Source organism: Rana temporaria, chromosome 5 (assembly GCF_905171775.1).
Source record: "Rana temporaria chromosome 5, aRanTem1.1, whole genome shotgun sequence".
NCBI classification, from domain to species: Eukaryota; Metazoa; Chordata; class Amphibia; order Anura; family Ranidae; genus Rana; species Rana temporaria.
This window is the reverse complement of record NC_053493.1, coordinates 170,301,249-170,319,720: the sequence shown is the minus strand read 5'-3', so window position 1 is coordinate 170,319,720 and position 18,472 is coordinate 170,301,249. Positions and strand designations below refer to the sequence as shown.

Sequence of the window (18,472 nt, the reverse complement as noted above, 5' to 3'; positions counted from 1 at the left end):
AACTTTACTTTGGGTACACAAGACGATAGAGCATATTTGTAAAGCAGTACAAATTGATTCACCAAACATTTACTGCAAGTGAAATCATAGTTACATTGTTACTCTGGTTGAAAAAAGATACAAGTCCATCCAGTTCGACCCTCAGAAAAAGAAAAACACATACAAATCGAAAACCTCCCATATACACTATCCTATACCCACAGTTGATCCAGAGGAAGGCATTAAAAACAAAACAATAAAGCATGATCCAGTTTGCTCCAGCAGGGGAAAAAAATGATTTCCTGATCCCCCAAGAGGCAATCGGATATTCCCTGTATTAGTATCCAGTAATATTTTGTGCGTTTAAGAAAGAATCCAGGCCTTTTTTAACTACTGAGGTGGTCAGAACCAGATCTTGAGGGAGTCTACTCCACATTTTCACAGCCCTTCTGTGAAGAAGTCTTTCCGTATTTGGAGATTAGAGGAAAATGATTTAGACATAAAGAGTGCCCCCTTGCCTTCTGCGATGATCTTAAAGTGAACAACTTTAAACCGAGTTCACTATATGGACCACTTATGTATTCATACATGTTGATCATATCTCCCTTAATCTCTTTTTCAACAGAGAATACATTCAGTTCAGCTAATCTTTGGCTAAGATCAAGTGTAGTATCTGTTCTTATAAGTCATTTCGGGAAAGAACCCTCACCCCCTTTGCCAATTTGGGTGGCCAGTTAGAATTTCCTTGATGCAATTAGGTGGGAACGGTAGGGGGGGGGGGGGCTTTTTCTTGGTTGAATCCGGCCGGCCTTGTGCACAAGGCCTCTCCCCAATTGTAGGCAAGGCTCTCCCTAAGCTCACAAAGTTCTGATGTCTTCCTTGTAGGTACTGGTCTGGCTGGACTGTGAAAGAAGCTTTTTTGCACCTGCCTCTGGTTTCGGGCCTTTTTGGCTGGGACCAGAGGAATTCTTGTTTCTTGGCTGAAGGGGGCACTACTGCACTTCTCCACTTCCTTTTCCCCACTTTCATTTGTGTTTTTTTGTGTTTTGTCACTTGCACTGTGCACTTTACTCACAGTGATTAGTAGGGTGTTGGTCCTTGAGCCTTCTCTGAAAGTCTTGGGAGGGGGTGGACATGGCCTTCTGGGAAGCCCCACCTAGTACTTGGGGTTGGTCAGTTTCAACCTCCCAGAGAATGAGGTCCATCTGGTTTTAGCTAGGTGGGCCAATTAATACCTTAGCCCCTGTCGGGAGCTTTGCGCCCCGGGGTATCAGGGTAAGGGTCCTTCCTCTTCAGGGGAGGTCCATGTGTACACCCTAGGCACTTTTTTTTGTTTTCACTTTTTATATATATATATATATATATATATATATATATATATATATATTATATACTTGAGTATAAGCCGACTCGAATATAAGCCAAGGCACCTAATTTTACCACAAAAGAATGGAAAAACATATTGACTTGAGTATAAGCCTAGGGTGTCCATCTGCGTGCCTCACCTTGCCTCACTGTGTCCATGTCCATGCCTCATGTTATTATGAACCTGTGCCCAGGCTGTGCAATCTAAAGTATTTATGTATTCTAAACAAATTCACAACAGAGGTACTGTTGTGCCTTAGTACTTTCTATTACAAAAGAAACTTGTCAGCTCTCTCTAGTGTGAACACACCACAGGTTTTTCTATTCACTTTCTGTATTGTAAACTCAACAGGAAATTGGCACATAATTTTCCATTGTGAAGAAAATTGTCGAAGATTTTTCCCTCTATTATTCTAGTCTAGTGGCAACTCAAATAATTGGGTTTACATCACTTTCATTCCCATTTCCTATTTGGTGATCAGGACCGCCAGAGAGCATGAATCTCCCTAACAAGGGCACAGATACAAATGAAAACCTGCCAGTGATCCTAACCCCTCACCACTCTATCCAAACCAAAAAAATGTTTGCCTTTGGTTATACTTTAACTTTAGAGGAATACTTGTACACTGTGTGTATTTTAGCAAACCTTCATATGAGATAAAATATGAGGAGATCATAAGGGTAAAGAATTAAAACACTAATAGATACTGCAATCCAAGTAGGGGTGCAACGGATCGTCACCGATCCGTGATCCGAACGGGCCACCCCGTTCGGATCGGCACACCACGCGATCCGCGGAGCCTCGGCCGTAGGAAAGTCCCCAGCTTCGGCCTAGCTCCGGAGAGGCGGCCATCTTGCTCCACCCCTGTGTGCTTGCCAGAGCCCAATGCATAGCGTGACACGCCTCCCCGCACAGCGCGCTCACTGCAGACATGTGGAGAGTGGAGACAGCAACAGTGAGCTTCTGCAGGTAGGAGATCCGTTGCACCAGTAGTAAGCATTGTAATGTTCAATCTGAAGCAGACAAATAGCAAGACAGAGGGAGATACGGGGCCAGAGGTATTTGTGGAGAGGCCCCCTAACAGCTGCATCTGTAATGGGAGGACATGGGGGCAAGTGGACATCTTTCATTACACCCAACAGAGTATTAGATTCAGTTATTTTCATCACAAAACTGAGCTTATACCCTTAAATACAGTATTTGTAAATCCGACGGACTGTTTAAATGTTAAATTTAATGTGAAAATCAGAGGTGTTCTGTCACATTAGCAATAAACATTCCGTCGGATTTCCAAACACTGTATTTAAGGGTATAAGCTCCATTTTGTGTTGAGAATAACTGTGAAATCTAAAACTCTGGTGCGTGTAACAAGATTTGTCTGTTTTTTTTTTTTTGCTGACCCGAAAATGATCCGATCCGTGACTCCTGATCCGAGGATCGATCCGATCCGTGAGTTTTTTGACCCGTTGCACCCCTAAATCCAAGTATGGACTAAGGCTAAGTTTTCATGGATGGTAAGACTAAAACACCTTTGAAACACCTATAGCGTTAGTTTGCAGTCTCTTTTTTTTCTCTTGCTTTTCAGTGGGGTTTTTTTTTGGGGGGGGGGAATATTGACTTGAACAGAGATGTTTGACATACATTATTTTCCTCAAAACTCTACAAACAATACCCCATAATGACAACGTGAAAGTTTGTTTGAAATATTTAAAAATTTATTAAAAAAACAAAAAAAATTACATGTACATAAGTATTTTCAGCCTTTGCCATGACACTCAAAACTGAACTCAGGTGCATCCCGTTTCATCTGATCATCCTTGAGATGTTTCTACAACCTGATTGGAGTTAACCTGTGGTAAATTCAGTTGATTGGACATGATTTGGAAAGTCACACCTGTCTATATAAGGTCCCACAGTTAACAGTGCATGTCAGAGCACAAACCAAGCCATGAAGTCCAATGAATTGTCTGTAGACCTCAAACAGAATTGTATCAAGACACAGATCTGGGGAAGGGTACAGAAACATTTCTGCAGCCATGAAGGTCCCAATGAGCACAGTGGTTTCCATCACCTGTAAATGAAAGAAGTTTGGACTCTTCTTGGAGCCAGCCGCCCGGCCAAACTAAGCACTCGGGGGAGAAGGGCCGTAGTCAGGGAGGTGACGAAGAACTCGGTGGTGACTCTTGGCAAAGCTACAGCGTTTCTCTGTGGAGAGAGGAGAACCTTCCAGAAGAACAATCATCTCTGCAGCACTCCACCAATCAGGCCTGTATGGTAGAGTGGCCAGACGGAAGCCACTCCTCAGTAAAAGACACATGATGGCCCGCCTGGAATTTGCCAAAAGACACCTGAAGGACTCTGACCATGAGAAACAAAATTCTCTGGTCTGATGAAACAGATTGACGTGTGAACAAAACCTTACTCTGATACTGTATACTGACATCTAAGTCTTCATCTTTTTGTGTCGCAGTGACGCTATCAAGTCTCGAAGCGCTTCAGCCAATCAGTGGGCCATCATCAGAGAGCTTCCTGATGATGGCTCATTGATTGGCTGAAACGTATCAAATCTTGATCGCGTCACTGCGGCACACGTCCGCCTATGCAATCCTCCAGAACCAAGGTCAGCGGTTTATAGCACATTGTGAGGCAATTTCCCCAACAAAATCACCTGCTATACACGCTAGGTGCAAGGACGATGGGCACCATTGCATGCAAGTGTAATTTTTATGCGTTGCCCAATAATTTTTTAAACGGCATGAGATTTCTTCTCTGTCATTCATATCCATTCCTATGATGCATAGCCCATGCAAGAGTCGCCAGCAATGGATCCTTCCACGATTTAATGACCAAACTAGAGATAGTTGGTCAATATTTAGGTGTGAGTGCACATCCATGTAGGGCACTCAGTCTGAGCACAAGTCTATGGAGCATGGATGTATTATTATTGAGCACAAGCACTTATTTCTTTATTTATTTTTTCCAAACTTCTTTTATTGAGTAAAAGAAAAGAAAGATTACAAGAGCATCAGAAAGGTGTGCTACATTCACAAAAAAACAAAAACATATCTTATCAATACAAAAGAAAAATATGGGCGACAAGTATGGCATTAAGAACAATAATAGGTTGAGACAACAACAATAATAACAATAATAACATTTCAGAAGTTCCAAAAAGGAGATGTAATAAGTTTTAAAAGTAGGGCATATGTCGTCCAGAAGCACAAGCACTTATGAACGCTTATGTTGGGACTGCAAAGGACTTATACTTTTGTTTTGTATCACCTAGTGCTGTGTATTTTTTTTTTTTCACATGTATTTGCTTTTTAGCAAGTTTTACAGCAGTTGGTGTTTATATTTTGGATTTTACTTTACACGTATCCATTTATTATCAACATATCCTTTGGTGCTAAGTGTTTTATATATATATTTTTATAGCATGCAACGCTGAATAAGCGGGGAAAAGCTAACAGGGTGTTTGATTGGTAGATCATCTTCTGTACATCCACAGTGCCCATACAAGGATAGAAAATTCAACTTAGGCTTCAACCACCTCTTCTCTTTTAAATTAAAAATACAATCCTTGTCCAAGTAAAAGGAGAATTTGGGAGAGACATATCAAGCCAAAAACATAAACAAACAAAAAGCCGCGCCAAGCCAATGTAAATGATAAACCTCTCCTTTAAGGAATGGAAATTAGCAGAAAGTCCAAGCAGAGTCTTTATACTCATAGGCAAAAGCTACTGTTGTAATATTCAAAGAAAAAGATTCCTTAGAAAGTTGCTAATGTTGGAATAATGGATCTTTCAATCACCCGGTGACATGTAAACAAATCGTGAGGTCCCTCCACCGAGAATAATGAGCCTCTTACCAGATGGCAAGTAACCAGAGCAGTTGGCTATAGCCCAGCCACGGCCTTTAGGTTCCCCAGAAGTCACAGGACAAAATCACCAGCGTCACGACCGTATCTAAATCGATCGCTCCAATGCAGGGAATAATATAAAAGAAAGGACGCATATAGCGTAATACCGCTGGGTAACAGATTTTATTAAAAAGTAATGTACTTACAGCGAGTAAAGATAAAACAGCGTGTGTTAAAATGTAAATGCCGGCCGGCATGCAGGAGCCCTCCTCCCGAGCGTGGTGACGTCACTGGCGTAGCCTCCCAAACGCGTTTCGTCACAAGGGGACGTTCTCAATGGGGGTGTCAAGCCAAACTGCGAGATGCTCAATAAGCATTGTTACTTTAGAGAATTCCAAAACAAAAATGAAAAAATGTTTTTCTATTAGTACCTCACCCAAGCTAATATTGTTGTGCTCCATCATTCTGTCTCTCTAAAGTCCAGTGTCTATGGATCTATGTTTACCATCTTGACAATTCAACATTAGAATAGGTCTAAACTCAATCGCTACAATCTTATAAAAGCCACTACCGCCCAGCAGAGACTTAGGAGCTTATTTACAGTATCTTACAAAAGTGAGTACACCCCTCACATTTTTGGAAATATTTTATTATATCTTTTCATGTGACAACCCTGAAAAAAATGACACTTTGCTACAATGTAAAGTAGTGAGTGTGCAGCTTGTATAACAGTGTAAATTTGCTTTGCCCTCAAAATAACTCAACACAAAGCCATTAATGTCTAAATCGCTGGCAACAAAAGTGAGTACACCCCTAAGTGAAAATGATAGCTGCTCTGTCATTTACACTGTTATGTGTTAAATACTCGCCTGTTTACTGTGTTGTACATTAAATGCTTTTGTATATACTGTACTATATACATTATATACCTTACACTCTTCCAAATCCCAGTTAAACTCACTGCAAACCTGACTGGTAAATAAACACTATTCTTCCTGTTCCCAGAATGGACTTCAACTTATAAATAAAGAGAACATTTTAAAGTCAGTAAAGCAAATTTATAATTTTGGTATACACAATATAATTTAAACCAAGACCGGATTGGGAATTATGACTTCAACTGTCAGCCAATCCCAGGCAAAAAAAAAACACATAATGGTAGCATAAATTAGCATTGTTTTATTGATTGCGTTTTACTTATTATTATCATTTATTTTCAGATAACTCTACGGATAATAAGCATATGACCGTAAAGTTTGTGCAAGACACTTCCAAATTCTGGTATAAGCCTGATATTTCAAGAGAACAAGGTATGTGTCACTGCGTACTTAATTTCAGTTTCTCCTGTTATTTTCCCATTACTATATACATGTATACAATATAAAGATAATCCCATAATTTTGCCATTTCTTAAATACCCTGTCTACAGCGGTCCTATAGACTTGATACTAGACACTGCATTTTAGGACCTGAAAATCATTAAGTTGACTTATTCACATGCAGCGAATTTAACAGCTCAAACTTCTCCAGATTTTAGCAAATGTGTGTAGCGGATACTGATGTTGGCAAATTTCACGAAATTTTTTGCTTCAGCGGGCTGTTAGTGATCCTAGACAACACCCCTGTCAGACCCCTGCCTCCTGGAAGCTGAGAAATATTATGTGATATGTGTACTTTGAAAGGCTGAGGGGCTGCAGGTAAAGATGTACAGCTTGCTGGTTGACCATTCCTAAGGATGATGCCACAATAGCATTCGAGACAGCCATAGTTGGTTCCTATGAGGCATTGACACATTTGTTGTTCAGAGGAGAGGTAGGCCCACATACCCTCTGACTGTGGCTATGCATGCTACTGTCAGGACATGGGGAGTGGCTAGACAGGCCGAGCTGAGAGATGGCCAAGAGATTTCCCCATACGCACCATTGTGGAAGAATCCACAATTGCCTAATTTCTACAATTATCTGGACCCTAGTATGTGGACCAAATTTGGTTTCAAAAAGGTTGGTCATGTAGTGCGGAACAGAATACTCCTTCAATTAGACATTATGAAATCCTTGTATCATTTACCTAATCCATATTTGTTTTCGCAACTTGCAATTTCGCCATGCCTACAATGCCCAGTTTGGATCCACTGTACTCAGTGTTCGAAAGGGGGATTTGGAGCCCTTGCTCCGTGATGCTAATTTAGTGAAGTCTTTATACACTATATACAAACAATTGTCTATAGATGTGCCGGAACAAGGTCATCTAGAGCCTAGGGCGAACATGCCAAGATGTATTAGCATTATGTGTCAGCAAAACTCTCTCCCAAAGAATGGAGGACTAAGCTGCATGAGTACCCCTAAACATGAATGACCCCTCCTCCCAGTACAAATACACTCCCCTGCTGCAATCCCCCCTCTCAGCACAAATCTTTGCCCCCACCAATCCCCCAAATCTCCCCAACACAAATGTCCCCCTCCCCCAAAAAAATTCCCCTCCTAGTACATTTGTATACCCCTAAATACCCCTCCTCTACCTCCTAAAATTTCCCCTTCAAGTGCACATTCCCTCCCCCTTCCTAGCAAATCTCCCCTAAATCCCCCCCTATCTCTTCACATGATACCACAGTGCCCAGAGCAGCCACCCCTTGCCTTGGCCCTGGTGTATAAATACCTTTAAGACCATTGGCAGCTGGTGCTAACCCCCCCTCGGCAGGAGACAGACATGAACACGGGGAACACCCCCCTGCCGTCTACGGAGGACGGCCTCCTTACCTCTGTCCTGCCCAGACTCCGGTCTTCCCGCCTTGAGCTGGGGTGTGCTGGCTGAGCCAGATGCTGGATGGTGAGCCATTCCTTGGTCGGCGGCTGGTGGGCCTGTCAGTTTTTCCCTTGCGTCTCCGCCGGCCACGTGTATCTCCTCCCTCCCTCCTCGGCCAATGTCGCTTCTCCTTTCTGTCAATTGGTAAACGGGTCTCATGACCCACTTCCCTATTGGCTGGGAGGAGAATCAGTGTGAGAATAGGGATAATTAATATGCTATTCTCACACAACTGGGTGGGCTCTAAGCGCAGTGCTCTGTGTCCTGAGCCCACCTTTTTCTTGAAGCCTATAAGAGCCTCTGGCTCTAATTACGTGCTTAAAAAAAACACCCTCCCGTTGGAAACTATGGTCCGGCACCCTGTATGTAGATCAGGGGGCCGGACGCATGGATGGGGGGGGGCGCCCTTCAACCCCTAATTGACGGGCCGCCACTGGTTAAGGCCCTTGTGCCTTGCAGAAATGCATGGTTGATGGACTTTCCTAAACTGGATGACGATGATTGGGATGATCTCTGGGAGGTTAATTTTTCTAGACTGGTGTCGGCTAGAGACATCTCTAAAGCTCCATGCACACTGGGCTTAAAAAAACGATTATTCTCTTGGAAATAAAAAAATGCTCATATAGAGCATTTTTTGTACGAAGTCTAGACGAGTTTAAAAGATTTTTTTCTGCCAGTAAGCGCCAATCAGGTACGTGAACCAGAAAGTTTTTTTTCTGCCTCTAAACATTGAGCTGAAAATATGCCTCTAAAAGTCCTAATGTGCATTGACACATAGGATAACATTAAGCAGAACACAAAACTCCTGTAGAAGCAACGTTTTTAAGCCAGTGTGCATGGAGCCTTACAGTACAAATTTGTACAAAGAATTTACCTCATTCTTGCCAGATTGGCTAGGACCTTTCCCACTCCGTCACCCAGCTGCTGGTGGTGCAGTTCTATTAGAGTGGATTTCATACATATATTCTGGCAGTGCACAGTTATACAAAGGTTTTTGAAGGAAGTTATCCAATGTATTCAAGATGTTATGACACTTTTTATAAAGCCATCTATTATAATATGTCTTTTGGGATTGGTATACTCCTTGGCCTCCAAAAAGGTGATCCGTACATTATGCCAGGAAACGTATAAATATCTGTAAAATACTGTCTCCACCCGAAAAGCGCTCATCAACAAGGCTCTACCATTTTATAGGGCGACTTATACTAGCAGAGGAGTTCCTAACAAATTTGTTAAGGTGTGGGGAGGATGGACTAACAATATGTCAACTGTATCTGAATAGATGATTTTATTTTCTCGCCTCTAGAATTTACAGTTTGTCCAATGTATAGTGTTGTGGAACAGTGATATGGAGTTCTCTACTAGGATGCTCTGTGTGGGAAAATCTATGCATTGCTTATGTGATATGTAGGCATATATTGTATGTAATTCATGGATATGGGAGACTGAAAAAAAGTAATATGTTTTGTTTAGACAGACGGATTCTGAAAATATTACCATGTTAGACAGGATTTACATTAGCCTGAAACTGTGCTGATGGCTTGTAGTGTTGTTACTTGTTATGAAAGCCTGGTTCTGAAGCTATTGTATAAGCAACTTTTTGGAAAAACAATAAAAAAATTAAAAAAAGTTACAGCCTCTGTGGGAGGATTTGCTTAATTACTGAAGGTAATTAATTGTGTGATTTGTTAAGTTATCGGAAACAATATTAAGCCATTGCTCTGTTACTCCTGTCCTGTGTAATGTATTTATATGTGAATCCATCCAATACTTTTTCCTACTTTTCGCTAACAAAAAAACAACCTGTCTATCAATGTAAAAATATGGGCAAAATATATTTTGTGAAAAAATGTTTTTGCCTAGTGAGATATGTTTAGAAATACTAAAAATAATTATGTCTCTTTATCATACATCACGGGACACAGAGTGAGGCTATTATTCCTTACTTGGGTATACTCCATCTCCAGGTTAAAGGGGTTGTAAAGGTTAATATTTTATTTTCTAAATAGGTTCCTTTAAGCTAGTGGATTGTTGGTTCACTTACCTTTTCCTTCAATTTCCCTTCTAAATGTTTTTTTTCTTTGTCTGAATTTCTCACTTCCTGTTCCTCCTCCAGTAAGCTTGCCCCCATCATTTGAGCCGTTCTGGCTGGGGGTTAGTCAGCGTGCTCACCCCCTCCCTTGGGACTACATTCCGCAGGAACCAACAATGCACTAGCTTAAAGGAACCTATTTAGAAAATAAGAAACAAACCTTTGCAAATCCTTTAATGGACATTGGTAGACCAAAGGTCTTTAGACAGGAAGTGATCCCCAATTTAACTCCTCCCATACAGGATGTACTTTAGTTTTTTACCAGTGTCTGCAAGGTGCATGGGCACGTTTGTTTGAGCTCCCCAGATCTGGAGTCCTAGCGCGGTTCTTAAATTAATCAAGGGATTGACCAATCGGATCCATTTGAAACAGGCTTATATGGTTAGATGAATAGTACCCTAGCCTTGCAAAGAAGATGCAAGGATCCGGTGAGGTTTTGCCTGTAATGCGACCTCTGGGCATTGGACCCTGCATAGTGGAATCCTGGACACCATAGAGCTAAGGCATTCCTGCAGGGTGCTGTACAAGTCCAAGGCAGTGGACCCTAAAACATGAAAAGGGTACCCAGTCCTTGAAGGTTCCCCAAGTGATGGAACCCACCATGATGGTGCAAAGATTGGGCTCTTAGATTCAAAGGTTGCCCTGCGCCTGGACGGGTAAATTAAATCCCACTTATTTACTTATTGTGTGGTGCCCCATGTGTGTAACTGTCATTCTAGCTAAGGCTGGACACCTGTGTAGTAGTGACCGCAGGGGGGAGTTTTGGGATGACTGTTGGTGTTTTGGATGAGGAGTACCTTTCATGTTGTCTTGGCTGTTTTCTTCTGGATGGTCCACGCACGAAAATTTGTTGAGTGCACAGGACCGTGCTTGTGCGTGCAGGCGCAGAGGGTCCAAACACACAGGCAACTTATTTAAGCTGAGAGTGACTGACATGCAGTGCTTCCAGGGGACAGCTGTGGGACACAGAGCAGGCTCTGAAAACCTTTCACTTTCAGCAGTTCATTCCTCATTACCCGGGTCACGTTAGTCACCAGGTGTTGATTGGCAAGCTAAAGTGCTCAGCAGGATTTTTGCATAGGGGCTTGGTAAACCTTATTAAAGGGTCTCCCTTCTGGGGTGTGTAAATACTAAACCCAGGGTACTCCCTTTTTGTGGCAAGCAATGTCTTTGAAAAAGAGGACCGGGGCTAACACTAGAGAGAAGGGCACACCTAGGTCATCAGTAGCTCCTGAGGAGCCTAGTCAAAACCCTAGTGTAGTATCTCCTGAGAGACCAGAGGCTTCCAAGCAATCTGAGCTGCTGCACCTGTCTGGTATTGTGCCTACAGTCAACACTCCTGCTTCACCCTTTATCGCCAGGGATGAATTGCCCTCAGCCCTAGCCGGGTTAGAGCACAGGATTGCTGGCATGATTACCTCCATCCCGCAGGGTGGCAAAAAACGTGACAGATCCCCCTCCCATGAGCCTCCTAATTTAAAGCAGGAATGGGTTGAGGAAGGGGAAGAGCTAGATGCTAAGGACTTAGGAGATGGCCCGGCAGATGAGTCTGCTTCTGAGAAATCTGGACCAGAAGATGTCCAGTTGGTTTCAGCCTCTCATTCGCAGAGGCTTTTGATCCAGACTCTTACTGAGATAATTTGTTATGACTTTAAGTTACCTCCTGGCTAGGTTTCTGAGCCTCCCTTGTCCTTTTTGGGGTCCCTGAAGCCTCCTCAGGCTGCACAGGCTTTCACCTTGCACCTGCTATTGGAACATGTTCATTGGGAACATCCTGACAGGATTTATGTTCCTCCTAAGAGGTTTTCCCTTTTTTGCTAGAAAATGTATTCAGATTTGTAAGGTCTTTCGTGTTTACGTTCACACAATTTTATCAAGTGGATGTTCGAGCAGCCGAGGATTCGACTTTCAGTCGCAGTGAACTGCGGGGTGCTGTATAGGTCTGATGGCTATTGTTTTGATAGGGTGTCTCCCTCCCCTCAAGGCTATTGCCCTGGAACGTCCAAGTAATGAATAATGGCCTCACTCTGTCACGTGATGTATGATAAAGAATTATTTTTTTTCATCATACTTACCTGTAAAATCCTTTTATTTGTTTTTAGTACATCATGGGACATAGTTGTTCCTTCCCTATTTTTGAGGATTAAGTGCTTGCTACAAAACTGAAGTATTTCCTGTGTGGGAGGGGTTATATAGGGGATCACTTCCTGTCTAAAGATTTTAGTGTCCATTACCTGGAGATGGAGTATAACCCAGTAAGTAAGGAATAATAGCTTCACGCTGTGTCCCGGGATGTACGCAAAGAAAAGGATTTTACAGGTAAGTATGACGAATAAATCCTATTTTTTAAAACCTAAAAATGACTTGGTCGTAAAAGGAGATGTGAGATTGTGCTTATCATTTTTTCCATTTTAATAGCTATTGCAGTTCTTAAGGACAAAGAACCTGGTTCCTTTATTGTTAGAGATAGTCATTCCTTCCGAGGAGCCTATGGATTGGCTATGAAAGTAGCTACACCACCTCCATCTGTAATGCAACTGAACAAGAAAGGTATGGCAGTGTACGAGTGTATTTAAGGTGTACAATCTACATATGTACTGTATACTCACAAACTTATTTCAAATGACTGTGAATAATCTTCCTACCTGATGAGGACAGAAATTAGAAAATCCTTTTCCACAACTGCAATATAAGTTACTCATATTTTATTGATTTCATTTTTTTTTTTTTTAGTACATTTGTACAGTTGAATGGTGGCTAGATATCAAAATAATGGTGCCATCATTTTGAAAATTTTATTTATATATATATATATATATATATATATATATATATATATATATATATATATATATATATATATATATATATATATATATATATATATATATATATAATCTTTATTTAAATTTTTGGAACAAACAAATTAAGAACATCTTTAAGTCTAACAGGTCCACACAAATAATAGTCATGGTACAGAACACAACACTAGTATGCGAGGTGGTAAGGCAAAAAGCTGCATAAACGTGCTACAGCTGATGAATAACACCAACATTATATTCCCTCAAATAACCAACCCCCCCCCCCCCCCCATGCCAAAGCATGGGACGCTGAACCTTTACCATGGACCCAATGCCAAAGAACAATAATAAAAAATAAGTGGGGTAGGGAGAAACGGGGGGCAAACCTAAAAGGTTCGGTTACAGATAGGAAAACATAAAATAAAAGGGGTCAAAGTTGCACTTCACTAGAAGACAAGGTTGATTAATTGTGAACAAGTACAAAGGTCCAAAGATCCTGGGATAAACTCTCTAAAACAAATAGGAAAAAAAACACTGGTGCAATGTAGCCACGTGGCCCAAATACCATAAAACTTATAACAGTCCTTGCAGGTCGCCATCCATTCCTCTCCATAATATAGTTTACCAGGAAAATTCAGTCTCCCCAACTAGGAATTTGGGGTCTCTTCCAGAACACCGTAATGAACCGCCGAGCGGCATTTAGAAGGTGGGGTAGCACCAACTCACAGTAATGGCTGAGAGGAATGGGGGGACATATAGTAATAACTCCAGCGGGGAGTCTGATAAATCAATATTCATAATATTTTTGATTTGGGATCTAATGTGTAGTCAGTAGGGTTATAGCCTAGGGCACTCCCGCCAGCTTGGAGGGAATTCTGTACCAACGGTTGATTAGTTTGAAGCCACTTTCCTGCATTTTAGTATCTACAGAGCTTGCATGGGTAAAGATGGTCAAGTTGTGCCTCGGTAAACACATGCTGCAGATCTCTCTTCAATTCCCTTAGGCTTTCCCCTATTCTCCAATGACTGCAACATGCCATAAAGCACAGAGATGGAGTGTGGAATTGCAGATTTAGACATACTAAGCTTATAGAAAGGTGAAGCTAAGGTGGGGGAGCGAACAGCCTTAGGCAGGTTGCAGATGAAGTGTTGGAGCTGCCTATAACGCCATTCATTTAGAGTAAGCGGCCATATTATTCCCTCAGGACAGCCAAAGATAACAATCCCTAGTCTTGAATAAATCTACCGCATCTCATTTCTCAGCCGCCCAAGATCTCAAAAAAGAAAGTGAACCAAGGGACGCTCCCTACGGGAGCAAGAGGGGAGATCGAAGGGGCAAGTTTTCCCATATTATTTAAGGCATCCTATAGTTTTAATGCATGAATGGCTGGGGAAGAGCCAAACTCGGACAACCCATGGCACTCCCGGGGGAGCCAGAGAGCAGGAGCTAAATTACAGCCTGCCAAGGATTTTTCAAGTGGGACCCAAGATTTGATGGTCACATTGTGAAACCAATCTATCCTTTGCAAGGTAATTGCCTCATAGTATGTATAAATTACCGGTACATCCATACCTCCCTCCTGCTTAGGGCTTTGCAAGGTGCGAAGGGCCAAAGGTGGACTTTTCCCATGCCACACATATTTCACAAATAGACTGTTGATGGTTGAGAAGAAAGACATGGGTAAGGAAATGGGCACCATTTGCCGGTAAAAGCGGATACGGGGCAACACATTCATCTTTAAGACACTGACTTGGCCCAACCATGAAAAAGTAGCACAGCCCCAGCTTTGTAAATCTGTTTGGATAACGGAGAGCAGAGGGACATAATTACAGATGTACAACTGAGTGCAATGTACCAGAAGATGGATTCCCAAATACTTTAAGGAGGTATGGCACTAGGTCAAGGAGAACGAAGCTTGCAGCTGTGTACGCAAACCCAAGGACACAATCCGTGGCAAAACGTATTATAGTTAATCTTAAGGTTTGAGAGCAAATGAAAGTCCCACAATTCTGCTATGATATTGGGGTTGACACATGGGCCGAACACATAAAATAAGACATCATCCGCATAAGCAGACAGTTTATGCTCCATTGGACCAACCACAAAGCCCTTAACTCATTTTGTGAAGCAATGCCTTGTCCCATTGCGGATGGGAAATGAGTCATAGAGGGACCGTTCACCTTAACCGTAGCCTCTGGGAGCTATATAGTGAGGTTATCCAGGAGAGCATATTGGGGCCCAGTCCCAGCCTGGCCAAGACTGTCCGGAGGTAAACCTAATCCACCCTGTCAAATGCCTTTTCAGCATCTGTAGAGAGCAAGAGACAGGGTGGATTGTCAGCCTGCGACTCAGCCCAATAGATTAGTAGAATTTTCCCGATTTGAATTATCTCTGGCTTCCCTCCCAGCGGTAATTGGGCCACTTCCAAATATTGCAGGATCCGCTCAGCCTTCTGGGCCTCCGTAACGGGAAGATGGTAATGTTGGGCATAATAGTCTCCAAATGCCTTCGCAATCTTTAAAGAAGTGTAGTACTGGGGAACCTGTCGTTGTATGTAGCTTATGCACATGACTCAAAGCGCTTTGACATCAAAGAGCCCTAGCAAGCAGTTTCCCACACTGTTTCCCTAATTCGTAGAATTTATGGGAGATCTGTCGTAGCTGAGCTTGAATCCCGAGTGTCGAGTAGGCCAGCCAACTCCTGACGGAGGTACTAAAGTTCCACTGTTGGCTCAGGCGTAGTGTGACGTTTAACGTATTTTTGTCAGAAGAGTTTGCAGGTCCCCTTTACGTGTCTTCTTTAGCCTAGAACCTTGAGAGATAAACTCCCCTCGAACCACTGCTTTGTGTCCCTCCCAAACAAAAGCTTCCCCCACCTCACCTGTCGAGTTCTCAGTAAAGTATAAAGAAATAGTTCTGATATGTACTGTGTATATGTGTGTAGAGATAGATTAAGATAGACACACACTGTGTATATTTTCTATACAATTTATAATCTGTTTTTATTGATTTTTAAACAAGCGTTAAGGGGTCTGTTTTTTTAAACCATTCATTTTGTGAATGTTGGAAGCATTCATGCAGGTTGAACGAAATGTCCCATGTTTCAATTAACTTGCACAAATGCTTCTGACGTTCTTGGAACAAATGTTTTTGATATACAGTGTACAATAAAGTAATAAAGCATCAGAATTATGTAAGAAAAGTACGTTACTCTTTTTTTCCTCTTGTCTTGAATATATACTTGGTTAAAAGATTGCTTCATCATAGATAGCATTCTCTGAGGAGTTTAAATCCAAGGTAATACAATTCATCTGGGGCCAGAAAGGATGTAATCAGTCATTTCACAGCATGCCCCAAAATAGTAGACCAAATACAAGGTCATTTAAATATCATCTACAATATACTGTCCATCCAAAAAGAAAATATAAATTTCCTGAAACACACACAAGATTTGGTCTCATTTCCCATTTGTCCAGTGTATGAAACACTAGTCCTAGAACACCAAGTTGAAGGCTTTGTGTAAATCAGGGAAAATCTATATTTGTTATTACCATCCTATCCTGCTTGTAATGGAGAAATAGGGGTTTATTTACTAAAACTAGAGAGGGCAAAATTTGTCACAATTATGCAGAGAAACCAATCAGCTTCTAACCTCAGCTTTTATCAATAAGGCCCCTTTCACATTGAGGAGTTTTTCAGGCGGTAAAGCGCTAAAAATAGCGCTGCTATCCCGCCTGAAAAACTCCTGCACTGCAGACTCAATGTGAAAGCCCGAGGGCTTTCACACTGGGGCGATGCGCTGGCGGGAGACAAAAAAATCTCCTGTCAGCAGCATCTTTTGACCAGTGAGAGGAGCGGCATGTATACCGCTCCTTCACCGCTCCTTCCCATTGAAAACAATGGGAACCGCGGCAATACCGCCCGCAATGCGCCTCTATAGAGGCGCATTGCGGGCGGTATTAACTCTTTATCGGCCGCTAGCGGGGGTTAATACCGCACCGCTAGCGGCTGATACCCGCGGCAATTCCGGCGGTATAGCGCCGCTATTTTTAGCGGCGTTATACCGCCACCGCAGCTCCCGCCCAGTCTGAAAGGGGCCTTAAACCTGGAAGCTGATTGTTTTCTCTCTAGTTTTAGTAAATAAACCCCATAATGTCTATGGTCCTACATAGCAAATTGTGGATTGCCTGTTAGGCATAATCCTGGTTTAAAATTGTATGTTTTTTTTTGTTTTGTTTCTTTAGTTAGCGATATGGCCAATGAGTTAGTACGCCACTTCCTAATTGAATGCATTCAGAAAGGAGTTCGATTGAAGGGATGTCCAAATGAACCATATTTTGGTAAATATTACTTCACACAGATGTAGTAGTGTTAGAATATTAGGGCCTTGTATAGAAAATGTAAAAACTAAACTGTAACCAATTAATGTATATAACTGGTATCAGTAGTTCGCTGTTTTCACTGTAGTGCATTATGAAATATTTATACTGTGTGTGTGTGTGTGTATATATATATATATATATATATATATATATATATATATATATATATAAATAATGCACACAAGTAGTACATTTGTTTGATTTAAATAAATCCACTTTGATTACAGTGTTTGATTAAACCCACTTTGAGAGCAATGGTATTAACCACTTAAGGACCGCCTCCTGCATATATACGTCGGCAGAATGGCACGGCTGGGCACAAGCACGTAGCTGTACGTCCTTTTTAACTGCCCAGACGTGGGTCGTGGGCGTGCGCCTGCGACCCAGTCCGAAGCTCCGTGGCCGCGGGACCCGCGGACCCGATCGTCTTCAGAACCTAAGATATTTTTTTTAAAACAAATGCAGTTTATCATTCAATTGTTTACTTATTTGCCATATAATTATATTTCTATTTTGAGAGGCCCCCAAACTTGAAGTGCCCCAAGCCACATTGATCAGTTTTTTTTTTCTAATGAAATTTCTGAAAACATGTCATTTTGTGGATAATTCAGAACTGGATTATAAAAACACTGGTCAACTGAAAGGGGTCAAAATACTTCCTACCTTCTTAGATTTAATTGGTAGCTACGGAAGATGAATGGTGCAGGCTTTTGCAGATAGAATGGGAAACTGTATACTCATCTTTGCATAATTACCTTTCCTGGTGCAGGTAAGGTATGCATACTGTGGGTTAAAACTCCACCTCTCAACCCTATAGGACCAATTACCTATGGAAAAAAATCCACAGCCATAGATACCATCTTTGGAACTATAACAAACATCAGCAGTAAATTCAGGAAAGGGTAAGGTATACTGTCATTAGATGCACCAGGAAAATTAAAAATTATGCAATGGTGAGTATAACTTTTCCTGATGCATCATGACTGGATACTGTTGGATTTGTGCCTAGCAAAATAGTCTCAGCTGAGACCCTGGAAAAAGTTCACATAGCCATACCCTAAGTTGTGTTCCAAAATCTCTACTGGGAGCCATAAGCTTCTTGAATTTGTATAAAAATGTCAGAAGTTTCTTTATACATAGGGTAACAAAGTGAAAAGGGAACGTTTTTTTCTGCCAGTAAGCTCCAATCAG

At 41.8% G+C, this 18,472-nt stretch overlaps 1 protein-coding gene across 2 annotated transcripts in view; it reads left to right on the top strand.

Moving 5' to 3' along the window:
- Positions 1-18,472, top strand: part of TNS3 (tensin 3) — a 395,327-nt gene that overhangs the window by 348,113 nt on the left and 28,742 nt on the right. For both annotated transcript variants that reach the window (XM_040353375.1, XM_040353376.1), the window contains 3 exons: positions 6,425-6,514; positions 12,517-12,648; positions 17,144-17,239. In XM_040353375.1, coding sequence (XP_040209309.1) covers positions 6,425-6,514; positions 12,517-12,648; positions 17,144-17,239 — 318 coding nt within the window. The remainder of the gene's footprint in view (positions 1-6,424; positions 6,515-12,516; positions 12,649-17,143; positions 17,240-18,472) is intronic.